This window comes from Hippocampus comes, unplaced genomic scaffold (genome assembly GCF_001891065.2).
Source record: "Hippocampus comes isolate QL1 unplaced genomic scaffold, H_comes_QL1_v1.1 scaffold230, whole genome shotgun sequence".
In the NCBI taxonomy this organism is placed as follows: Eukaryota; Metazoa; Chordata; class Actinopteri; order Syngnathiformes; family Syngnathidae; genus Hippocampus; species Hippocampus comes.
The window spans coordinates 849,920-873,098 of record NW_017837215.1 but is presented as its reverse complement, the minus strand read 5'-3'; the positions used below and the strand labels follow the sequence as shown (position 1 = coordinate 873,098).

At 40.9% G+C, this 23,179-nt stretch overlaps 1 protein-coding gene across 1 annotated transcript in view; it reads left to right on the top strand.

Moving 5' to 3' along the window:
• The window catches only part of pcdh1a (protocadherin 1a), a 93,365-nt gene that overhangs the window by 54,510 nt on the left and 15,676 nt on the right, over positions 1-23,179 (top strand). Inside the window, exon 4 of the mRNA XM_019858903.1 lies at positions 19,158-19,377. Within this exon, the coding sequence (XP_019714462.1) occupies positions 19,158-19,377 (220 nt within the window). The remainder of the gene's footprint in view (positions 1-19,157; positions 19,378-23,179) is intronic.

The window sequence follows — 23,179 nt, the reverse complement described above, 5'->3', positions numbered from 1 at the left end:
GAAACTGGAGGCACAGGCTACATTTGAAGTCAGCTGTCAAACAATTCCGATTGTGACAGAAGGCTGAAACATTTGGATGTTGAAGCCAATCAAGTGAGTAGGTAATTCCCTTCTTAAACACCAGGATAATGCAATTTAGTCATTGCATCAACTGCCTCAGGGATGGTGGAGTCGCAACATGATTTATTTTGGGCATTCTTCACCAGACTTTGCTTTCGGTGATTCTTTAAACCGTCAATTCAAATCACTATGCCCAACTATATATCTATGTCTTCATTCACGATGCAGGTAATGACATTTTGTCTGCATTGGTGTACCTACAATCTAAGTGGTAGCATCAAAATCATTACGCCGCGACAACAAAATACATAATGCTCAGGCCGTTAGTCAAGCTGTGGACAAATAATTAGGTCTTGCACTATTAAACCAAGAAATGGGAAATGCGTAGCAGATAGGATGCAAGACAGTGATGGATTTTGACGATTGGTAGAAGGTGTATGACACGAAAGAAATTAATCCTGAATATCCACTGCTCCCTATGCACCTCTACTCTTGAAGGCTCAGTCAGTCTAGTAGTCCATTCATGAATCACTGGGCCTTGGAGACACACAGGAGAAAAACCAAAAAACCACCAGCAGCTCTCATAAATAAAGCAGCAACTGGACTGCCGGCATGTCAGTGAGTCATCCAGGCCCGCTCTCATTCACGTTTCAGATGTGGAAAAGCATTTTAAACAGCCAAAAACTTCTTATTAAATAGCTCACTTTTGAATAGTAAGACATTAAGCACAAACTGATACCAAAACAGAAGCTATATATTAGGTTTAATTGGACATTTTGCAAATAAAAACAACAAAAAAAAAACCCCAAAAACAAAACAAAACAAAAAACAGTAACACACACACACATTGATGTCCCTCTCAGTCTTTCTAATTCCCTCTATAAAAAAAGATTTTTACTTTCATACATCAGAAACTATGACCCCAAAATACCTTCAGACTTAAGCTCATCTTGCAAAATTAGACTTGAAAATAAATCGTTCACTATTTAACTGTAATAAATAAATAAATAGACTTGCATTGGAAATTGTGCAAGTGCACACAGGGAAACAACTCCTAATGCAAATTTTACTCAGCTGTTTTTCACCATACAAACATGTCAGCCTCCCAGTTGAGATGTATCACTTCGACATACTTTATTGACACCCAATGAACTACGGCCTTTGGCATTTTTTTGTGGCATCACAGAACCTTGAATAGGTGAGTTTTCAGCAAATCTCTAATGGTAAGTTTCACAGGAAAAAAAAAAAAAAATCATTTTGTGTTTAGAGAACAGCAACCAGGTCTTGTGCCGGGAATTATTCAATACAACCATTGTCTAACCGAGTTGAGTTCAGTCGGTTGGATGGATAAGCAATGCAGATACTGGCATTGGAGTTGCAAAATTCTTGTCGGTTCCAATCCCTAGGTGTATTTCTTTGAACATTTGCATTCTTTTACAAATCTACCGTATTTTCCGTACTATAAGGCGCTTCGGAGTATAAGGGGCACTTTCAATGAATGGCATATTTTAAATCTGTTTTCATATATGGGGCGCACCGCATTATAAAGCGCACAGAATAAAAGTTATAATAGCGGCTGCACTTGCGTTATGCATCCACTAGATCGACGCTAAAGGGAATACATTATAATATTCACAACCGCTGCAGCTGTAGCAAAGCGCTTCACAGAACATTTAAAATGCTACATCGAAGAAATCAGAATATTGATCCATATAAAATGTGCAAAGTGTTATAAGGCGCACTGACGTTATTTGAAAAAATTTAATGCTTTTAGTTGCACCTTATAATGCAGAAATATGGTATTTTGGAACAACTTAAAATGTTGACAGACTGCCAAAATATGCACTGACGGCGTTGAAGTAAAATGTCTCAATTTAGACCTAATCCGAAGGTGTCAAAGTAGATAATTTTTGATGGGCGTTTTCTCCCCGAAACAGGTAGCTGGGAACAGACAAGTTAATTTGCATGAATCGCCTTATACCGCGGTGGTACCAAGCTGCTTTCTCTTAATAATCTCAACACTGCTTCCATTATACCAAGAACAGAGGCAGTCACCATGACACACGCGCACACAAACAATCCTCTTTGCTTAGGGGGGAAACCTGGTTTCAAGATTAGATAAGAGGCATGCATTTAATTCCATTTTATTGATTCAGGGTGGTCATCTGGATTTTGGCTCCTGCCATCGATCTGTGATAGATGATACACGATAGTTATCGGGCATCCACGACGTTTTGTTTGAACATGTAAAAAAATGCTGCACCAGATTTCTGCTCAAATCACCGGAGAGGCTTCACATGAAAATGTCACTAAAATGCCACTGGGGAAATTGAGCTGTTTCTTTCCCATCAGCCTCTAATGTTTGTCGCGGGGAGAACAGCAGAAAATTCCTGCGGCGGTTGTTCATTATCTTTGTCAAATAACACCGCTATCAAAGCAGGCGTGTCTGGTGATTGCTTTCTGGTCAGTTTAGAGTTCTAATATGAACAATGCAGTGTCGGATGTAGCACGATTCAAACATAGTCATGTTATCGATGTTGTAGGCTATCAGTGTTTGTTGTCATCTAATTATTATATTAAAAAAAGAATTTTAAAAAAGGTGGGCAGCGACAGTTTGTCTGCAAGTGCCTTGTTTTGCAAAAGCTGTTATGTTGTTTTCGCAGAATGTGTTAAAAGAGTGTTTTTCATGATTTTCATTTGTAAAACTCAGCCGTCTTTTGGTTTATGAAATATTCTTTGCTTGAGCTTGACGAGCGACTAGTCCAGGGCGTGCCCCGCCTCTTGTCCAGTCAGGTGGGATATCCGTCGCTTACCAACAAAACCGAAATTGGATGGCTTGAAGGAATATCATTTGCCTTTCCAGCATAGCTGTCCTTCAAAAGATGTGATGATCACTACATGTCAGCTCATGAATACTATTTCACAATCTCCTTTTAATTATTTATCTTCTATGACCCAAACTTCCTCTTGGACACGAGGTTGCAATTGGACATGGAAAGTGCATTTTCCTGAACCGCCTGAACATTGAAAACACGCAGATGAATGTAATTATTATGTAGCAGGGACCACGGGAGAGAACGGAGCCAACCCGTATACTTCTAAATAGGTTGTGTAGTGGACTCAATAGCGGCATGTGTCCTCTGACCCACTGAGAACTTAAGCTTGCTCTTTCTTAAGCATGAGAATGTTAGTGATAACCAATAAGATTTTATAAGGGCTGACAGCAACCGGTCGCAATGGGTCTTTCAGGATGTTGATGGACAGGGTCAAACAGCACAATCTGTATTTATCAGCGAGATACTGTTCCTGTGCTGTAAATGTGATTCCAAAGCCTCTTTATCCTCTTTCGGAGGATTTGCAGTACAGCAGATCACATGTGAGGCTCCCTGCACTTAAGCCTCACTATCAGCAGCGTTGTGGGCTGTCAACATGTGCAGGGACATAGTTTCATTTTTGTACGTATTTCATTTGAGCCTACGCTCTTTGGAAAACGACGGAGTGGGAAAGTCATCTATAGCAGGAGGCTTTGAGTGCTTTAAGTTAGTAGTAAAAACTTGTGACAGAACTCCTTGCCCTTTGTTATGAATTGTATGCTTTTGTTGTCCATATGATGTCAATAACACAGCGAGTGACACTAAAAACCAAGTATGGTTCTCAAAATATTTGGAGCTCTAATTACATTACGGTCAAATATGATAAGCACGTGCGATTCAGATCGCCACTCAAGGTTCACTCGATATCGAACGGACATCATTCTGGCTTGGGTTTATGAGCACTTTCTACGGTAAATATTACGTATTATTTTGACTGTTAATTTTATTATTACTCATGTCATCTTTGGGAGGATTGCTACAGTCGTCACTTAACTTGTGACTTTTGCATCAGACATTGCCACAGCAAGTCACTTGGCTGATTTGATTAGCATAATTTGTTAAAAGTTCAAAAATTTGAAGTTCTTTAGCCGCATCGCCATGTGGCAAAATGCTACAAAGTTTTGTGCAGATTGTCAATGCATTTTTGTATCACCCTGGTAACTAAACAAGTTTCCCCGAAAATTCTTTTTGTATTTGTAATTGTATGCGTGATACATACAGTTCAGACTCTAATTGTGGTTACACATTTAGCACCAATCAAAATCTAACCTAGAAATGAACATTTTCATCTGTCAAATCTTCAACTTGCAAACAGCAGCAGAAGCAAAACCGAGTTATATTTTCATTTCATTCAAATAAAAACTCCTCTGCAGCATGTTGTAACAATTCCTGTTCTAGAAACGCTGAGTTGATTTGAGCAAATATTTGTCCGCACGCTTAGCTCCTGTGTGTTTCTACTGCTTGTTTTATAACAAAATAAAGAATATAGAATATATATGTTGTTTTAAAAAAAAAAATGTGATGTCTTTCAAACATGGTGTGAGCTTACAAAATGAGAAGGTAGCATATAAAGGAATGTAAATGGCAACAAGGCCTCCACCTAAAACGGACTTCATGGCTAATAAAGAGTTAATAAAGAGGGGACAAGGCAGCAAGTCGTGGGGAATGGTGTGCTGTCAGAATCGTGTCTGTCTACGCTTCAGGAATCTCGGAAGCTAATTCTGTTTGATGTATTAACCATGATGAAGGGGGCAGGGTCTGTTTCTTTCGCAGTCCCGTGAGGATTTGGGTACATTGTGTCTTACTGTGCATGATGGCTGTGCAAGTTTGTCCGCATACTTTCTATCGCGGTTGTGCCAACTGACGAAGGACAAGAAGAAGACCTACAATTTATGTCGTTTGATGTATTAAAGATGCATTTGCGGGATTGGGAGGCTTCCTCGGGACTTATTCTGCCATTCCATTAGATGCTCCTTTGAGTCCCTTGGCGTGAATCTGAAGTTTGTTTAGCAGAAAATAACAAAAGCTGATTCTCAGTCTTGCATGTGCATAAAGCAATCTCGACTCCATAGACATTAAACCTATTTTATAAGTTCGCCAACAGGAAATATGTTTTCAAACAGCTGCTGTATAAATCGATAATTCAGAGGACAAAGGTATGGTGCTAATCCATATCCTATCATACTCTTATCAGCTTCATGTCCACGCTTGTAATGTATTCCATATGTGTGGGAAGAAAATTCATTAAGGCTAACCATTTTAAATGTGCACATTTACTTTGTTGGCTTTCATTTGTATTTATCCGTACACACCTCATCACAGCTTCTGAAAAAGAAAAAAAAAATCGAATCACAAAATTGCCTTTTCTTTTCCTCCCCCAATTCATTTCGCACACCTTGCAATGTCATATTGTCTAATAACAATTCCAAATGAATCCGTGATGATTTGGGATTATACAGGTATTTAATTTGACTCCTTAATTCACTGCCGAGCTCCACTCCTGTTGCCAAGCAACTCTGTCAAGGTGCACACAAAAAGAACCATTATAGATTTCTTGGGTCCTCCTCTTAACCAGTACTTCTTCAAGAAAAAAAAAAAAAATCATACAATTCTGTATCCTGATGAAACTTTTGAATGAGTGTACCTACACTCGTCCCTGTCACTAATGCGCTCACTTCAGTTCAACAAGGTTGTTTTCGCTTCGTAGGAGTCCTCAAAAAATCATTTCCTGACAATAAATTCACTGACATCTTTTTTCCTCCTCTTTCTTATGCGTCTTTCAGACATATGTTACTAACAGGATATGACAGCATGGCCCTGAGTATTTAAATGGTTCATGGTGCCTGTACTGTGATGTCTACGATACGGCACAATGAGCCATAAATATGTCAGTTTTGACTCAAATGGGCTCTGAAAGGAGACGGCGATGGAGTATTCATGCTAGATGCTTTTTGCTTTGGGGCTTTGTCTAAAGCCCGTTTTGGAAGACTCTGCCAAAAAATCATCAGAAGATTAATCAGATCTGTCATCAATATCATACCATATCTGTATCAACCGTATCTAGTTTACCCCCCCCCCACCCCCACGTCCTCTCACAGTATCAGAGCTAAAGATGGTCTGTGATCTCTTCACTTTTTTTTTCTTCCCCAGCATTTCAAAACGAGAGCCCCTTCTTTTAGTATGCTCAAGGCAATCCACTTAGATGTCTTAATATATTTCTTTTTTTTTCTTTTCCAATATATGCGGCATTAATAATCGTCTCTGTTTTGCTGAGGCTGAAAAGCGAAGGCAATATGGGGGCATACATCAAATGTGTGTTCATTAACTCCCCAAACACGAGGGATGGAAGCTGCAAGTTGTTGTTGGCTGCTGTTGTATGCGATGAGAAGCAGGGTTGCCGGATCCAAGATGGGGGGGGGGGACATGATTTGAGGTACTATCAGAGAAATGCAGTGGGATTTAATTTGCAGGAAGACAGTCAGGCGCAGAGGGCACGACTCGGTGCTTAAATTCCATTGCCTTTCTGAGATCATTTCAGATGCAGATTACAGATCTCCGACTCCTAAAGGCCACAAACTAAACACACAAAGCAGTTCACTCAAACGGCTTAATCTCTTCATCGGATGATTGACAAGTTGTTTTTCTGCCTCGCTTCACATCGCAGGAGTCTTCTTGACTGTTGGGATTTTGAGAACATATCCTGCTTCGGCAGTGACTGGACGCTTACAGCCAGACATGAAAAAGGTCATTGTGAATCTAATTACGCGTGATTCTTTTTTTTTTTTTTTCCTCCAGCGTGAGACCTCGCCTTCGAGTTGCATCAAAATAATTACTCTGAGTGCAAGAGTGAGATGCACACGCACTCTTGCAAAATAATGCAACCCCTCGAAATGTATTGCCAATCGGGACGCCGGGGTAGTAAATCTTGACAAGCAAGACCATAAAAGATACTATTATTAGCACTGCATATAGGCATGCACACGCACTGTGGAACAGTGACTCACATGCAGACAATATTCGGAGGGGGGCGGGCGAGGAGGGGGGGAATGACAAAATTTTAAGCATGGTTGAAGGATTTTTTATCCCTTTTCCCCAATCCAATTATGTTCTAATTCAAACAAAACATAAGTGCATGCACGCTTCTCATCCAGATGCTGCAGCCATAGAAATGAACTCTGACGATGGGAACTTTGAGAGGGAATAAGGTATCCAACAGGGAGGAGGATATTGAAGATTAATTTCTCTCATGTCTGATTCTTTCCAGCCCATTTTCTTCTTTGTTTTGAGCTCCCTTCCGGCATTATTAACTCTTTCCGCAGTGTGTGCGGAAGATTTATTTTACAGAATATCAAAGGAAGTGATATGTGAGCAAAGAGGCAAAATGGCAATCTGCTACGAGTACACACTTCAAGTAAGTCCTTGAAGTGAGCCTTGTTGAAATCAGTTTAGCACAATTTGCGGACGTGGACGTGTTGAGTGTTACTTTTGCGTATATGAACTGTGAAAGAGCCGTTATGTTTTTGTGGCTACACAACGTCGGATTCAGAGAACCTAAAATCCCAGCTGGCATTTTTGATGTTCTGAATACATTTATTTTTGGAATAAACTTTTGACCGTAACATTCTCCTACGGCTGTTTACCTATATTCATCTACATTTTTATTATGATAGTTTTTTTGTTTTTTTTTTTTTGAGGTTGCAGCAAAACTCCCGTTTAGTTTTCACATTCTACCTTTGCTTTTTAGAATCTTTACTTACCTATTTAACTGAAAATGAGTTCGTCTGGTGTCACTCCAACACGGGTCGAAGTTATGAGCAACTTTTGTGTTCAAATTCAAAGCAGACAAAGCAAAACTTTTGGTCTTCATTGGGATTTCTTCATAACTTTTCGCTTGTCTGGAAGAATAGTTTCTCACTTTACATCACCGTGGCAATCTGTCAACTTCTCTTGATTTTTCTGGCAGACAGTGGCTTCTTTGCGCTTCCTTTTTTGCTATTTTTCCCTTTTTCGGTTGATCTTATCCATCTTGTCATCCATTTCACTGCCCTCTTACCTTTTGTTTCTCCGCATTGAGGGAGCTATCCTTTTTTGGAATGGAGTGATATGATGCCTACAAAGCTCAAGTCATGTCAGCTAATGACTTTTCTTGTCTTTTGAGTTCAGATAAGCATATTTGGTCCCCGCTGTTTTAAAAAAATGAGGGTCACTTAAAAAAAGGGGGGGGAGGAATTCATTTTCTTAACCCAAAAGCTAATCAAAATGTTAATCCTGTGCTCTTCCCAATTAAGTTTTCCCACTGACTGATCCTTTCTACTTTTTTCCAAAAGCTGACAGCACCAATCTCCCCTGACACCGAAGCATATTATTCTTGTCTACCACTTTCTATCATCTCATTTCATTTTGCCAGAGGAAATATTAATTGATGTATTTTGTGTGCTTTTTAATTGACTCTTAACCACAATGTGTCTTCACCTCATAAGAATCTAATCTTGGCCTACACCACTCTTATATTGTTACATCAAAACAATCACAATGAGACGGAAAAAAAATGCAGGACACACATATAGATATTAAATTTTGTTGGATACATAAGATGCAATAACTGATTATAGGTATACATATATCAAACCCCACCCCCACCCCACCACTAGCACAACATGAATCCCAAGCGATTGTATCGATTTACAAAGCTGAGGCAAAAACATACTGAATAGGTTATTATTATCATTGGTTGAGGTTTTTGGTGTTTATTTTTTTTTTGGATTCAAAGGAAACAACTGTTTCCACAAAACAAAACATCTCATGGGCTAACGTGTGTCGTGGCATTCATCCACATTACTAAATGGTGCGGGCAGGAAGATGTGTTTGTTCATGCAGGAAACCGCTATGATTTTAATTCGTGCAGCAAAGCATATTAACAATGGATGTTATTTATGTTTTTATTTTTTTTTACATACTGCGCTTCAGAATTGATCAGGCGTTTAATATAAATAATGACTTCCTTCCAACTGAGCTGCCATCGTTGGGAGGTTTGCACGATTTTGCTGTAGCAGGGCAGCCAGAATCATTACTAGATGATGGCCCGCAGCTCACCACAGTGAACCAAGCGGAATATTTTCCCACCGCTAGTTTGAAATGTGTTCCACAGCGAGACGTGTCCTTGTAATGGAGAATAGACATCCATAGCTCATTGCAGGACAGAAGGGGCTGACGAAGAGCTTTTTGTCAAAGGGTGATGCATTCACGGCAGCACTCCCACATCCTGTCATATGGAATGGCGTGAACACACCGATTTGTCATTAGATGTGGCAGCTATATTCACACTTGGTGGGTCTCACTGCAGTAATACTTGATTTTACTCTAACAATATTATGGTATTTCAAGGCCAGTGCTTCCAGTGAAATGAAATTCTCTTTTTGGGGGGGTGGGGGGGGCGGGGGTTGTGGAAAAGAAGCACTCCGGAATAGGTGACAAAGACAGTGAAGGATGTGAATTCAGTCTTGCCTATCAAGACCATTAGGGGCTGTTTGATTGTTTTTTTTTTTAATGCATTCACTCCGGCCGTTTTTGTCACTCCATTAAAAAAAAAAAAAAGTATGTGAACAAAAGGACTTCTGGTCTTTATCCACCTCTCTTTCCTCTTCCCCTGTCTGATCACTTCATCCTCCACCCAAACCCATGCTGACTCCCCTGCACTCTTCTCCCCTCCCCGCCTCTCGCTTATGTTCTTTCCCTCCCCCTCTGCAGCGTGTCCCCTAGTTTTCTGGTAGCTGTGTCTCTTTGATAATCCGAGAGTCTTTGAAGACTCCAATTCCACACTGCTTGCCTCCGAGCTATTGCACCTACAAAAAAAAACAACCGTGTGTGTGTGTGTGTGTGTGTGTGTGTGTGTGTGTGTGTGTGTGTAGATGGGTCTAAAGAGAGGCAAGAGAGCAGTAGAAGGGATGTGGACATGATGGTGGAAGAAGAAGAAAATATGTATATGTATTTTCTGGCGTAATACCCTCTTGTCCTTATGGGGTTATATGCTTGCCGGATACACTTAAGGGTGCGCTTCTTCATTGTCAACTATGTTGGTTGAACCCGTTTTTCTGGGGTTTCACCGGTGGCTCCTCATTGAGCCCACCCTCTATAGAGTAAATGCCAGAGCAAGTGAACTCCATATGAACGTCGCTTTTTTTTTTTTTTTTACCGGTGTCTACCACCGAGCACAAACACTGCCCATTCTAATGGTATTATGGCTTTTACAGAAATTGCTTTCTGTAGTACTGGACAGATTATCGTAATAGGGTGAAATTCATACCATATTTCCGACACTCTTAAGTTTCACTTCTCCATTTTCTCTCAAAAGCCGCTTTCTACCTTTTAGTTACTCTGCGGCTCGGCGGCTATTCTCACCATTGTTTCAGTCTCAATCTGAGGTCCCTCTTCTTCCGTCTTCGTCTGCAGCCCTCCCTGTTTGACTCCATCATGCCGCTTGACTTTGGCAGAGGAGCCTGCCACTGGGATTTTGAAGAAATTGAATTGAATTATGAAGGAATTTCTCTGCAGTACGATTGGCATCACTCCCTCTACGCAATATAACATCATTGTCATATCTCTCAGTGTGGGGCGAATGAAAATAGGCCTTGCGCCATTCTTTCTCTCATCCTTTTAAATTGATTTTTTCATATCATGGGGGGCACTGAGACATCAGCCGTTTCCTTTAACATGGGCAGGAAAGCCATTTCATAATATCTGTGTGACACATAACTATGATTCACTAGGAAATGGCTGGCTTCCAGCTGCGGTATACATTGCGCATACCGCAACAAAAGGTAGATAAACAGGGCCACGTAGGTTTTCTCCATTTTGAAATCTTAAGAGTGTTTAAGCAGAGTATACTACATCACCTTTTGCTGTAAAAAAGAAAAAAAAGAAAAGAGAAAAGCCTCTTTGTGTCGAGGCTATACTGCTCAAAATCTTTTCCATCCACCTGTCTCATTGTGCGAAGTCAAAAACACTCGAAACATTCGACGGCTAAAGCTCCATTTAATTTTGTTTGAGGAAAAGATACGACCCTGAAGTTGTTTCTGCAGAAGTTGTATTTTTTTCATTTGTAAATTGCGCTTGCAGAGTTGGTAATTATTCAGCGTTCTGAAACGTTGTGCTGTGAGCAAGTTCTGAAATTGGGTTTTCGGCATACAGAGTATCACCGAGCTCTGCATAACATTTGTTCGCATTCTAATAAGGACAAATGATCCAAAAACAAAGCATGTCAAAATATATTCCGCCTTTTTAACATGGTGAGGACCAAGAACAAAGGTAATGAAATCAAATCCAACATATGATTGTAATTGTCATACAGCAACCGCCCCCATAAAATTTAGGATTTAATCCATCAAATAGATGACCAAATGAATTACAAATAATAATAATAATAATTGTGCATATGAATATCATTTCGTGTGCATTCATCAAAGAAAATGTTTTGACGACTTCATCTCCTCTTGCATCACCTATTTGAAGCGTTGAATTGTCTTGTGGGCCTTAAGGAATGTACAATACGTGTGTGTGTGTGTGTGTGTGTGTGTGTGTGTGTGTGTGTGTGTGTGTGTGTGTGCATACCTTCGATCAGCTGTAAGCGGGCCACCTTTGATTTTTGTTGGCTGTCCAAACTATTGTACTTGCTTTTTGGCTCTGGGAGTAACACACCTGATTCAGATGATCGGCTCATCAGCCAGCTGTGAAGCAGCATTACAACGATCCTGATGATTTGAATCAGGTGTGTTGCTCCTGAGAAGCTGGAAAACAGGCAGGACGGCGGCCCCTGAGGACGATGTTTGGACCCCCCTGCTCTAAATTGCCCCTCGGTGTGAGTGTGAGCGTGGATGGTTGTTCGTCTCTGTGTGCCCTGCGATTGGCTGGCAACCGGTTCAGGGTGTCCCCTGCCTACTGCCCGAAGACGGCTGGGATAGGCTCCAGCACCCCCCGCGACCCTTGTGAGGATAAGTGGATCGGAAAATGGATGGATAGATATTTAACGCTACAGCATCCAAAGCTGAAAGTACTTCTATAGCAAGTGATGTATGCTGTAAAGAACAGTTTTCCTGGCTTTACGGAGTTAATGGAGCTGCTGTTGCGCGTCCTTGGTTACTGCAGTGGCGTTTGTAGTTGAGGGGAGGTGATCAACAATGTGCACTACCAGATACTTCACCCCGCTGACTTTCCACGGCAGTCCCATCGACATGAGAGATGCAAATGTTTCGTCTCCCTCACCGACCACTCTGCAGAAAGTGAAAAGGTGATGGAGTTGATGAAAAAGCTTTAGTACCTGCATGAGTACCGGCAGCTTAGTGCTGGCAATCAGTGAGGCTTGGCTGAGTGACAGGGCACCTGACGGCAGAGTGGTGTCAGATAGCTCTGGGGCTTTCAAAAGCGAACTGAATAGCTGGTGCAGTGGGAAAAGCGCGGCAGTAGTGGGGACCAATGTCCCACTCGGGACAAGTGGTGAAATTCAGCAGATGCTGCATAGATTCTCGAATCACCAAATGGTATCTTTGAGCGTGCGGTCCAGTAATCTCACGTTATCTCATTGATACTGCACCCGGTTCTAGACTATATCTTACATGCAATTTGATAAAACCATTGGCCTCATGGAAGCAACACATGGAGGCATTGGTGAGGCGTGTGTGCATGTTGCACGTTCACCCATTTAAAATTGCAACATATTCCGGCTTTAAAGTGCAACTCATATACTCAGTAAAATGTAAAATTACTTCCAATATTTTAGAGAGGAAAAATTGTCTAAGCACAATCTGAAATCAAATCTCCGGTGTGGACTAATTTTGGTTTCACTCTTGAATACAATGACGAGCGAGTGAACATTTGTGACAGACATTTCACTGTCTGGAGGCATTACTTGAAACATTCCCCATACTTCAAAGGGGAATTTTTCTCTACAATGCTTTGTATTCTGATATGACTTAAGCACAAAAATTCACCATTTTTTAACAGCCCCAAGGGGGTGGCCATTTTGCCACTTGCTGTCATCTGCAAATTACATCACAGCGTCTAAGGTCTCGGCTGTGCGCATCGCATGACCAAACCCAGAAAATAGGTAAAGTGCGACGGTCGTTACATGAGCCCTTCGGCACTGCGATGTCATTTTGGGTTGCTAGCAAGTGACAAAACGGCAACCCGCGGAGATGGACGCAAAAAGGTGGCTGTTTCTGTGTCATTAATTTTCCACAAACACAATATTAATCAGAATGCCGGGTTTCAACTCATGGAGGGTGCATACAACATATATTTGGACTTGCTTCTCCTGTATTGGGTTCCAGAAATAACACCTGCAACACTGTGCAGTGGGAGCATTTATTGCCTAAGATTTGCAGTCCTTTCCTGTAGTCGAAGATGTGTGGTTTGGCCACTTAATGGAAACGCTCGACCCATGGAACAGTTTTGGATTAAGCGTGTCGATTGGTCATGCCTCCCGAGTGGAGTGCAGGCGTGACCATTTGACCCACGCTTAATCCAACTCGTAATGTTTTTGTTGACAACTTGTATGTTTTAATTGATCATACGTTGCTGCGACTGCATTGTCAAAATGCATACGAGTCGAGAAATAAGAGGGCAGTTTACCATTCAAAACGGATGTTTTAAAAACAGGGGCTTCGGTCATATCATAAATTATATAATTCTCTGGTGGTTATGTCTTTGTCTCTTAAATTGGGAGTCGCAATGAACAGCTTGAAGCAAGCAAACCTGCCTTTTTTCAAGTCTTCGCTACCTGTCAAACTGCTTCTCATGTTGTGAAATTCGCTGCTGCCATGGCTGCCGAAAGGTCAGAGCTCAAATCATTGCTCACAACACGAGACAAAAAAAAAAAACATCTAGCAGGGCAAAGGCTGATAGCTCAAAAAAAAAGCCTCATAAATTGAGTCAATCTTAAGTGGAAGTTGAACTGTATTTTGATTTTCCTCACGTTTCAAGTTTTTACATTTTTCAAACAGTTTTTTGCAAGTATTAATAGAGTACAATGAACTGTGATATAAAGTTGATTCATGCATAGGCCGAACTGTTGGTTGTTAAAAAAAAAAAAAGTTTAATGTTTAAAAGCAATGCTGCATAAATCAGGAAAAGGGCACAAAACGACAAGGATTAAACAAAACAATTTCAGACTATAGGTACTGGTACCTGTGTGGTATATTATATGGTAAGCTAACCAGCAATTTATTCATGCCAATGAAAAATGGATCAGTTAAAATCACTTTTTTAATGTCACTGCATTTTTAATGCAGTGTGCTGGGGTGGACAGGTGCTAGAAAATATGTGACTGCTTCTTAGAACTTGACTTTATGTATTATAATAATAATAATAATAATACATCAAAATGATTTTTGCAGCCAGTATGTTTTTTGGGGGGGCATTGTGAAAAACAGTATAAATGTGGTTGTGCAAATGAAAAAAAAATAAAATGCAGAAGGCTGCGGCTACAATTTCTGCCAGTGTGACCTGAAAAAAAAAAAAAAAAATGGTTTCTAAACGCTGAGTAGGAGGCTGAGCATGATTGGTGTTTATTTTTACTTTCAAATGTGTCCTCGCCCTCTTGTGAAAAGAACATCCTTCTACCTGCTTTAGAATCATAATATGATGTGAGCAATGAAACAATTCAAGCTGCAGGCTAATTGGAGTTATGCATTTTTACTCTCCTACAAGAGTATTGGAACAATGACTTCAATTCCTTTCCATTTGAATTTGCATCAACAATGAATATGAGTCAAAAGCTCAATATTATTGCTTTGTTTACTTATTTATGAATGTGACAAACAACTTTGATGATACAGTAGCATCATCCGGCCATCCGTTTTGTATGCCGCCTATCCTGTTGTGGTGAGTTGATGCCTATTCCATCTGATTAATGGAGGAAGGTACCTGGTCACCAGTCAATCATGGGGCATATTTTGAAGCAGACAACTATTCACACTTATATTCAAACAGTGGGAAGTGAATAAATGCCATCCAAGCAGAAGTCAGGCAAGTGAACTGAATACGGCAACACCGAGTAAAAGTATTGGAACCAGTGGTGGGCAGCACATTTTCGACCTGGGCATTCAGTGGGCACATCAAGGTCCCATGCCATCAAAATTTTCACAGTTTTCTGCATTACATAGGTAGAATGAGAAATGAGTTTGACATTTATACAGTTTGACGACAGTATGCAATTGTATACCTGTTTGAAATGCAAATGGAAGAAAAACGAGCCGATCAAATTTAGGCGTCATTATTCAAGTGACTGCCCACTTTGTGGTTGCTGCACATCCACTCAGCCCGAGAAAAAAAAAATGGCTGAGTGGCAAAACTAAAGCTTGCATCAGCTGCCATTCTCGGAGGAGCTGAAGAATAAACTGATTCAATTTTATTCTTGGAGAAACTGCCAAAGAATTTGGGAACTACAATGGACTGACTCAAAACGCGCAGCATTTCAGCTGCAAGTTGTTCCGTTCACATGTGCTACTGCCGAAAAAAAATCCTTTTCTGGGTTGACACAAGCCACCAAGCAATTATGTTGGCAGACCTATCCTCAAATTGTCCAGTTTTTCTTTAGAAGACCGCCTGAAAATTATCTTTTAATAATGCCCAACATTCATCCTCCCCCGTCAGCCATTGTGCACATCGCAAGTCTATTTAGCTCAACCAGTCAGACAGAAAAACGTCGACATCACTCTCAGCTTTTGTGAACGCCAAGAATGGTCAAATATTTTTGGAGGGGTGGGAGGTTGCTGATAATATGGATGGGTCATGGGTCATCATTCTTGATTCTGAAGGCCCTTGGTCGATTACAATGACATAACACAGGGAAGCTGGAATTTGGACAGCCAAGAGAATTGCTCTGGAATGAAAATGAAAAATTATACAATTTCATTCATTCAGTTATAATTGTAGGTCAGTGCTTCTGATTGTGTTTAGGCCGGCAGAGAAGGTTTTGCAGGTCTTGACTTCACGTCACTGGAAGAGACTTAAAAGAGATGATGTTGAATATGGCAAAATTAGTTGCAAATAATTTGCTTGCATTAACCGGATGAGACACGTGAGTCATTGGCATCAAGAAACATTTGGAATGGGTTCAACGCATAAATGAATTAGCCTCATTGTTCCAATACTTTTGGGGGAAGAGTGTAGTTGTCATCATAATTGTTCCTTCTTTCAGTCTTAGTCCCACAGCTAGCCACAATGCCCAAACAATCTCTTACGACTCCCTCCAGTCTCCCAGAATCCAATCCTTCTGCTTGTCCCCTCTAGCCAAAGTGTTGTCTTTGTCTGCCTGACCAACTCTCCACTCCTGACCGTCCTCCCCTTCCAATCCTTCTGTCTTGCCACATCCCTGCAGCCCCGAGGCCTGGCAAAGGATTTGCGCTCAGTCTAAAAAGAGAATCTATTCCCCATCTCGCCAGCCTTTGCTAGTTATCATAGCCTGCAAACATGCTGACTCTTTGGATAGGAGCCTTGAGGATAAGTTTAAGTAAGAGCCCATATTTGAACAACTAAATGCTACATTCACATTTAAATAGTCACTGAGCCGTAGCATCATATTAAGAATGCGCCACTGAAATCGAAAGCATATTGCTGGGTCAGCTGCATGAGATCTTTGATTAAATATCACCCCAAAAAAAAAAACCAATGTCATAGAGCATTTTGAGAGAATTGTGGTATGTTATTGGAATATTGGTCGGGTGATTCTTCTGGAAGAGATTCACTGCTGAAAAGAAATACCTTTTTAAATCGATTTCACCTAAGCACCAACAAGGGATTTTGTTCGAAGTTATTGCTCTTCGACTGTACTCCCCTTAAAGGACCCGTTTAATTGAAGGAATACACATGGTTTATTCTTATCAGTCCATATGAACCCCTGCTCCCTTTTCTTGACGTTCCACCACGCATACAAATCATAAGGACTGTAAGGAGCCATTGTTTGGTCAAGAGTCGTTCACTTCTATTTGGAAGCCCACCTTTATTTCCATGAAACAGACTCTTATCTTGCGTACTGTGTTTGATGTATGTAAGTAGCAGCACTCTACTTGCAGGGGAAAAAAAAAATATGATGCACACTAAAACTCGAATAAAATGAGGAGATGCAGCTGTACGACTCAGAAAAAAAAAAGAGCGGTTGAGTTACCCAGAGATGAACAGAAAACATTTTGAAGCCCTTTAACTATATTATTGGCACAGTGCACGTAGCACTTACCGACACTCTAAAAGCATTTTCTCCATATCTGGCATGTACGCATTAAAAAGGATGATGATTTGCGTGATTTCCAGCAGGGATTTTGTTTGCCAGAAAAGTGGTTTACGCGGTGGAAAGCAGAGAGCCGTAGTATCGATCCAGGCTGACTGGTCTGGCCGAGGCAGACCTGTTCTGCTGTCTCAGTGCTTTCCTGACTTGAACAAGAGATGCACGTGTGGTGTGGGGGGGGGGGTTCGATTACATGCGCAGCATACAGAGTCGTCTTTCTGTTGTCGATCGGCGGTAAGTCGTCATTAGTAATCTGATCTTTAGAAGAAAGAATTTAATGGTCCCCTAACTGTATTTACAATCCATTCAATTTGATAAAGGGTGTGATCTGGAATGAATGAGTATTTGCTGCCCCGTTCCTCCCCGAGCCATTGATTTCGAGATTCCATCGGCACTCTCATTCATGCATTTGGTCTTTTATTCTTTCATCAAATCTCATCAGCATGTAACGAGGAAATAGTGACTGTCACAAAGTATAATTGCGATGCTCCTTTTTATTCTACCCCCCCAACCCCCCCCAGCGTAGAGAGAGACCTTAAGGATTAATTTTCCGCTAAATCACAGTCATATTTCCTTCCTTTTCTGCTTTGTTGAACTTCAAAATCTGTGGAAAAGTATGCTAATATGTGGATTTAGAATCTCACTGTAGTTTGTGGGTTGAACATTGGCATCTGAATATTTTTTGAAGCAAAATATATGTAAGATATGCAAACAACAACACATGGATGTTGCACCGTGTTACGAGAACTAGTGCTGTTTTGAGTAGAACCAATTAGCTGTACAAGAAATCAATAATGAATAAATAATAAGGTCAGAAACATTACTTCCATAAAGGAAGGATAAATGATTCACTTCACTCGGCAGACTGAAATCATTTGGTTTTGGGAAGTGTGGTTCTGTCTCGAGTAAATGCAGAATGCAACTTTCATTTCCATGACAATTCGGGGTGAGCGGGGTGGTTGGCCAGGGAGTGCGAAGAAGTGCTAGCTAATCGGTGTTGCTAACATAGTGAATTTAAAACCGACAAACTTCTTTGACTTCTTCAGCAACTATTTTTCCATAGCATCATTTAGCAACGGACGTACCCCCCTTTTCAGGTATTATTGGGGACTTCGGGAGACTCTGAGACTCCTTGCACTCATCAGCACCCAGTCGGCAAATTGATCACGCTTGTGTGAAGCCACCACTTTGTAATTAAACCATAACTCCTCCCATACACATAGCCCTCCCGCCATAAAATTTGGATTCAATATTCACTCGTGGATGCGCCTCTTCATCAGCCACCGAATTCCACTTTGTCAATTCGTGTGCGGCTCTGCGCACTGGCAAACACAAATATCCCCCTTCATGCTTTGACAACTTAGCCTAATATATGTGAATGTGCCGGCTATCCGATGCTAATACTGACTCTCTGCTAACTCTGCTTCGTTTCTACCATGACATGATCATGCTTACATATTTCCATTTACTAATGTACGCGTCTTGCAATGATCTCAATTTCTACTGCTGTTTATACACGATAACAAACCACGTCATCAAGCATAATTCCCTCGAGAGAGTATCGTTCAGCAGTATTCCCAAATACATCATGTGGTCAAAGGTATTGCGACACACCCCTTCAGTTTGCCAAATGAAGTAATCAATCACTAGTTGAGAAAGACCTCTTAGTTTCAACCTCAAAAAAAATCTTGCAGAAAGTCGTTGTAGAACAATATGAGTTGTTACAGCCACCAAGGGTACAACAACTTGATATTGTGTTCTGTTTGCAATTCCTGTAGGTGCAATGGCAAAGTGTACCGATACTTTTCTCGATATGCTCTTTTTCATCTGTAAGTGCAAGCGTACAACCTGTTGTGTCTCTCGGTGGAGCGCACAAACAAAAGGATAAGCGTAGCTGTTTAAAAATAAATAAATAAATCACGCATCTACTGTATGTCTCTGTTTTGTAGCATCCCCATCGGCGAGTGACCTTCTCCACCAACAACCCTGTGCAGGACCTGCAGGATGCCTCCCAGCACAGTTACTATGACAGCGGTTTGGAAGAATCAGAGACACCCAGCAGCAAGTCATCGTCTGGCCCACGCATCGGACCCTTGACCCTGCCTGAAGACCACTATGAGAGAACAACTCCAGATGGCAGTATTGGAGAGAGCGAACACCCTGAAAACGGTACATTGATAATTCATTCTTGTCCCTATGAATATATATTTAAATGCAAATAGGTCCATTTGGGGTTTTGCCGGTACATGTTTTGGAGACATTTGGGTGAGGTTTGTTTTTTTGCTGCCTGGATATTCGAAGGGTTGAAATGTTGTGGCACCGTCGATATTAAGTTAGCATGTTAGTTGAAACTCTTTGTGATTCTTTCATTTTTTTTAGCTGTTTTGTTGACCATTTTTGAACAGACATCGTATTAAAATTGGACTTAGTCAGGTCTCTCTCCCCTTCATCAGGCCCTCTGTCAGGCATTTTATATAATGACCATGCTTCACAACAGTGCTAATTAAAAAGCCAAATAATGGAGCATTTGTTCTCGAAATCAATTCACCATGACATCTCTGCAGATGATACTGTTCTCATAATCAACAGACTCTTGCTTCTTGGACCCCAAATCCATATTTGGTGCCCAAAGAGAAAATTCGTTCAGCATCTGTCGTTGTTAAAAGATAGTCATAGTCAAAGCTTTAACTGCCATTTTATGAATTGACTGTCTTTAATAAATAAATAAAAAGAACATGTCCTTGCATGACTCTCCAGAGCAGGCATTTTTTATGCAGTTGTGTCACAGCAGACCACAGACAATTTTTCATTCCATTTTTATTTGTGGTAATGTATAGTTCCACTTTAAAATTACAGTGCAGTCACTTCAGGTGACGGGAGATAGATGGCAATTTGAATTCCATATAAGACCAATTACTTTTTTTCCTTTCATACAAAAAGACACATGGCAATATTTAACGATGTTAATATGTTGAGATCATAACATATTGATAACATTTGGCATGACACCGTTTTTATGAAAATGTAAAAGGCTAAACCTCCAATGGCACACTTGAACGTTATCTTGACTTTTTAGACGAGCTACCATTACTGTCAAAACAATGAAAGAAGTAATGAATACACAAATAAATAAGACGAATCAAAATTCAATTAATGTGAATTGATTAAACAAAATAGGGCCAAATGAAGCATGCTTTTTGTGAAAATTATCATTTATCAAGACAAATGCTCTGACAAAATAGCAAATAAATTATACTTAAATTATAGATAATTAACTCTAAATTAAACTTGTGTCACAGTGAATAACCGAATGGCAAATTCCAACATTATTTACTGTAAATATATACTTTATATACGTATCTGTATGTATGTCTGTTGTTTTGAACATTGCCGTAACTAATTTAGCTCAAGAATGCCACTAAATTAGAAAACATCTCAATAAAGCACAATTTGTTCTTATTACATCTTCCATATGATCTGTTTTTCTCTATCTTCTTATTTTCGTTTCTATTTTTGCTCCTGTTTTGCCCATCTGCAGAATGCAGGTTTTAGTCAGACAGGGCCCTCTTTGTTGTCAGCAGCAGGAGAGCCCGACTGTGAATGGAGATGGAGCCGTTACAGAATGAAAAGATGGCACAAGATGTGTGAGATGTTAGATTGTGACAGGAAGTGGGGACTAAGAGTCTCTGACATGCAAACCCATCGGGCATGCACATAGGACGGGGGGGATGTTGTGATGAGCCGCTAACCAAGGATAGACCCAATTAAAAAGTGATTCCCACTTCAGGGAGATAACCCAGAGCCCAGATAAAAGGAAGGTTTAGACAGAAAAATCAAAAGCGACAGCTGAAATTCTCCCCAGCTCCACCTGAATAGTGACATGAAGTTCTTTTTAAGCTTTTGAGTGGCAGGGTGACAGGCTGCACTGGTGCGGGGTTGTGTTCATCACAGTGGAGATGACTGGCAGGCATGAAATGAGGTGGGGAGCATGATGTGTCACTCTATTAAAGTAAAATCAAATGCAATACGAACCTCAAACTCTCCCCCTTTGCATCTCTGAGCCCGACGAATATCGACAGGTATGTCGATTCCGTCATACAAGTGGAACTTTAACAGTAGCTAACCTATTTATGTAGAGTGCCTTTGCCATTAAAGAATCATATGCGATGTGTGACATCATGGCAAGGCCAAAATTTTAGATCTTGGAATTGTGTCTAAGATTCACCCAAAAACTCTGCAAGGGTCTGTTTCATCCCCCCTGATTTTTGTGTCCCGATGATCCGAGGAGCATAGTCGCCGCACGTTTATGCCCCTGGTAGGGTCACCGGGGCAGACGGGTCCGTTTGCAGAACACCCTTTGAAGAAAACCGTAAATGGATTGTGTTTTCCCTTGCCTGGACGCAGGGCACCAGAGCCTTCCTCTGGGTAGCCTCCCTTCGCCTGCTTAGGTGAGCAATGTTTGGGAGGAATGCCGACCCCTGATCTGAACCTGGCAAGTGCTTTTATTGCTGGACTTCTGTGCTGATCATGGATTGTCCATAATACAATACCATGTTCAAGCATAAGAATGTCCATATGTGCACCTGTCAGCAGGAAATGCAAAGCCGTAGTTTCATGTAGTCGTGCCATTGGATTTGGGTTTGTACGTCTTAGACATTGAGGCAAAGAAAGGGGTGGACCTGTCAAATGATCACCACCTTGGTTGAGTGTTGGTGCCAATGGTAGGGGAGGATGTCGGTCAGGCCTGCCAGACCCAAACGTATGGTGGAGGTCTGCTGGGAATGTCTGTTTGATTCCCCTGTCACAATGAATTCCAACTCTCACTTCCAACGGAACCACATCCCAGGGGACACTCAGTCTGAGTGTGGCATGTTTCGTGCCTCCATTGTTGAGAAAGCCAACCTGAGCTATAAGTTCAAGGTGGTTTGTGCCTATCGTGGTGGTAATCCATGAACCCGTTTGTAGACACCGATAGTGAGGGATGTTCTGAAGCTTAAAAAGTAGTCCTATCTGGCTTTTTGGCCTGTGGGACTCTGGAAGCAGCTGATAGGAATCGGCGGGTCAAGAGCAATGAGGCTTCAGTAGTCGCTGACACAAAATACTCAGGCTGGAAGTTCAGTGAGGCCAACACTGGCTTAGGGACTCTGGGCCGTCATACTGTGTCTCAGAAGAGTACGTGTGTGTGTTAATATATATAGGGGAAAGAATGAATGTTATTCTCTTATATTCATCCGTTGCTGTCAAATCAAAATGTTTTCAGTGCTGTACAGCATAATATGAAATGATTGCACTCACTTTTTCAATACTTTTGAAGGAGTGGTGTTTATATAAGGGAGAGGGGAGGGTTGTCATCGCTCAACCTCAAACCGCCAAATCATGATTGCATTGATACTTTTCTAGGGTTGGGCATCATTTGAATGTGGATAATTCTGGTTCCAGTTTTTTTATTGGATGGCCTAATTTACTCAGCATCGCTTTGGAGATTCCACCACACAAGCAACAGCGGGGAACGATCTTGTTAAAAGAGTTATAAGTCATGGCTGACCATCAGTTGCACGTTTAGCTTTGCGTCAGTCATTGTTTACTTCTTGTTTCTTTTACCTTCTGTTTAAGTCTTCAACTTGGAACACTGGGCTTAAGTGTTGTTTTTCTTTATAAAGAAAAAAAAATGTATGACATATACATCTGCAGTTGAGGGAGACAAAAGAATGATGTAACATGTATATAAGTCCACGTAAACATAAACAGCATATGTTTACGTACATTTATATGCATGTATATTCTGTGTATATTATAAGCTAAATATTAGCTGGGGATTTGCATTTGTACTGTTTAAGTTCTAGTTTAACTTGGCTCGATGTTGGCATTAGACATACTAATAGATTCTGACTTTGGTGGGGTCGGTGTGGTGCAAAGATGAGCGTAGAAGCCGATCGTAAGAGGCAGTTGAGGCAGGAGGTATTTTATCATA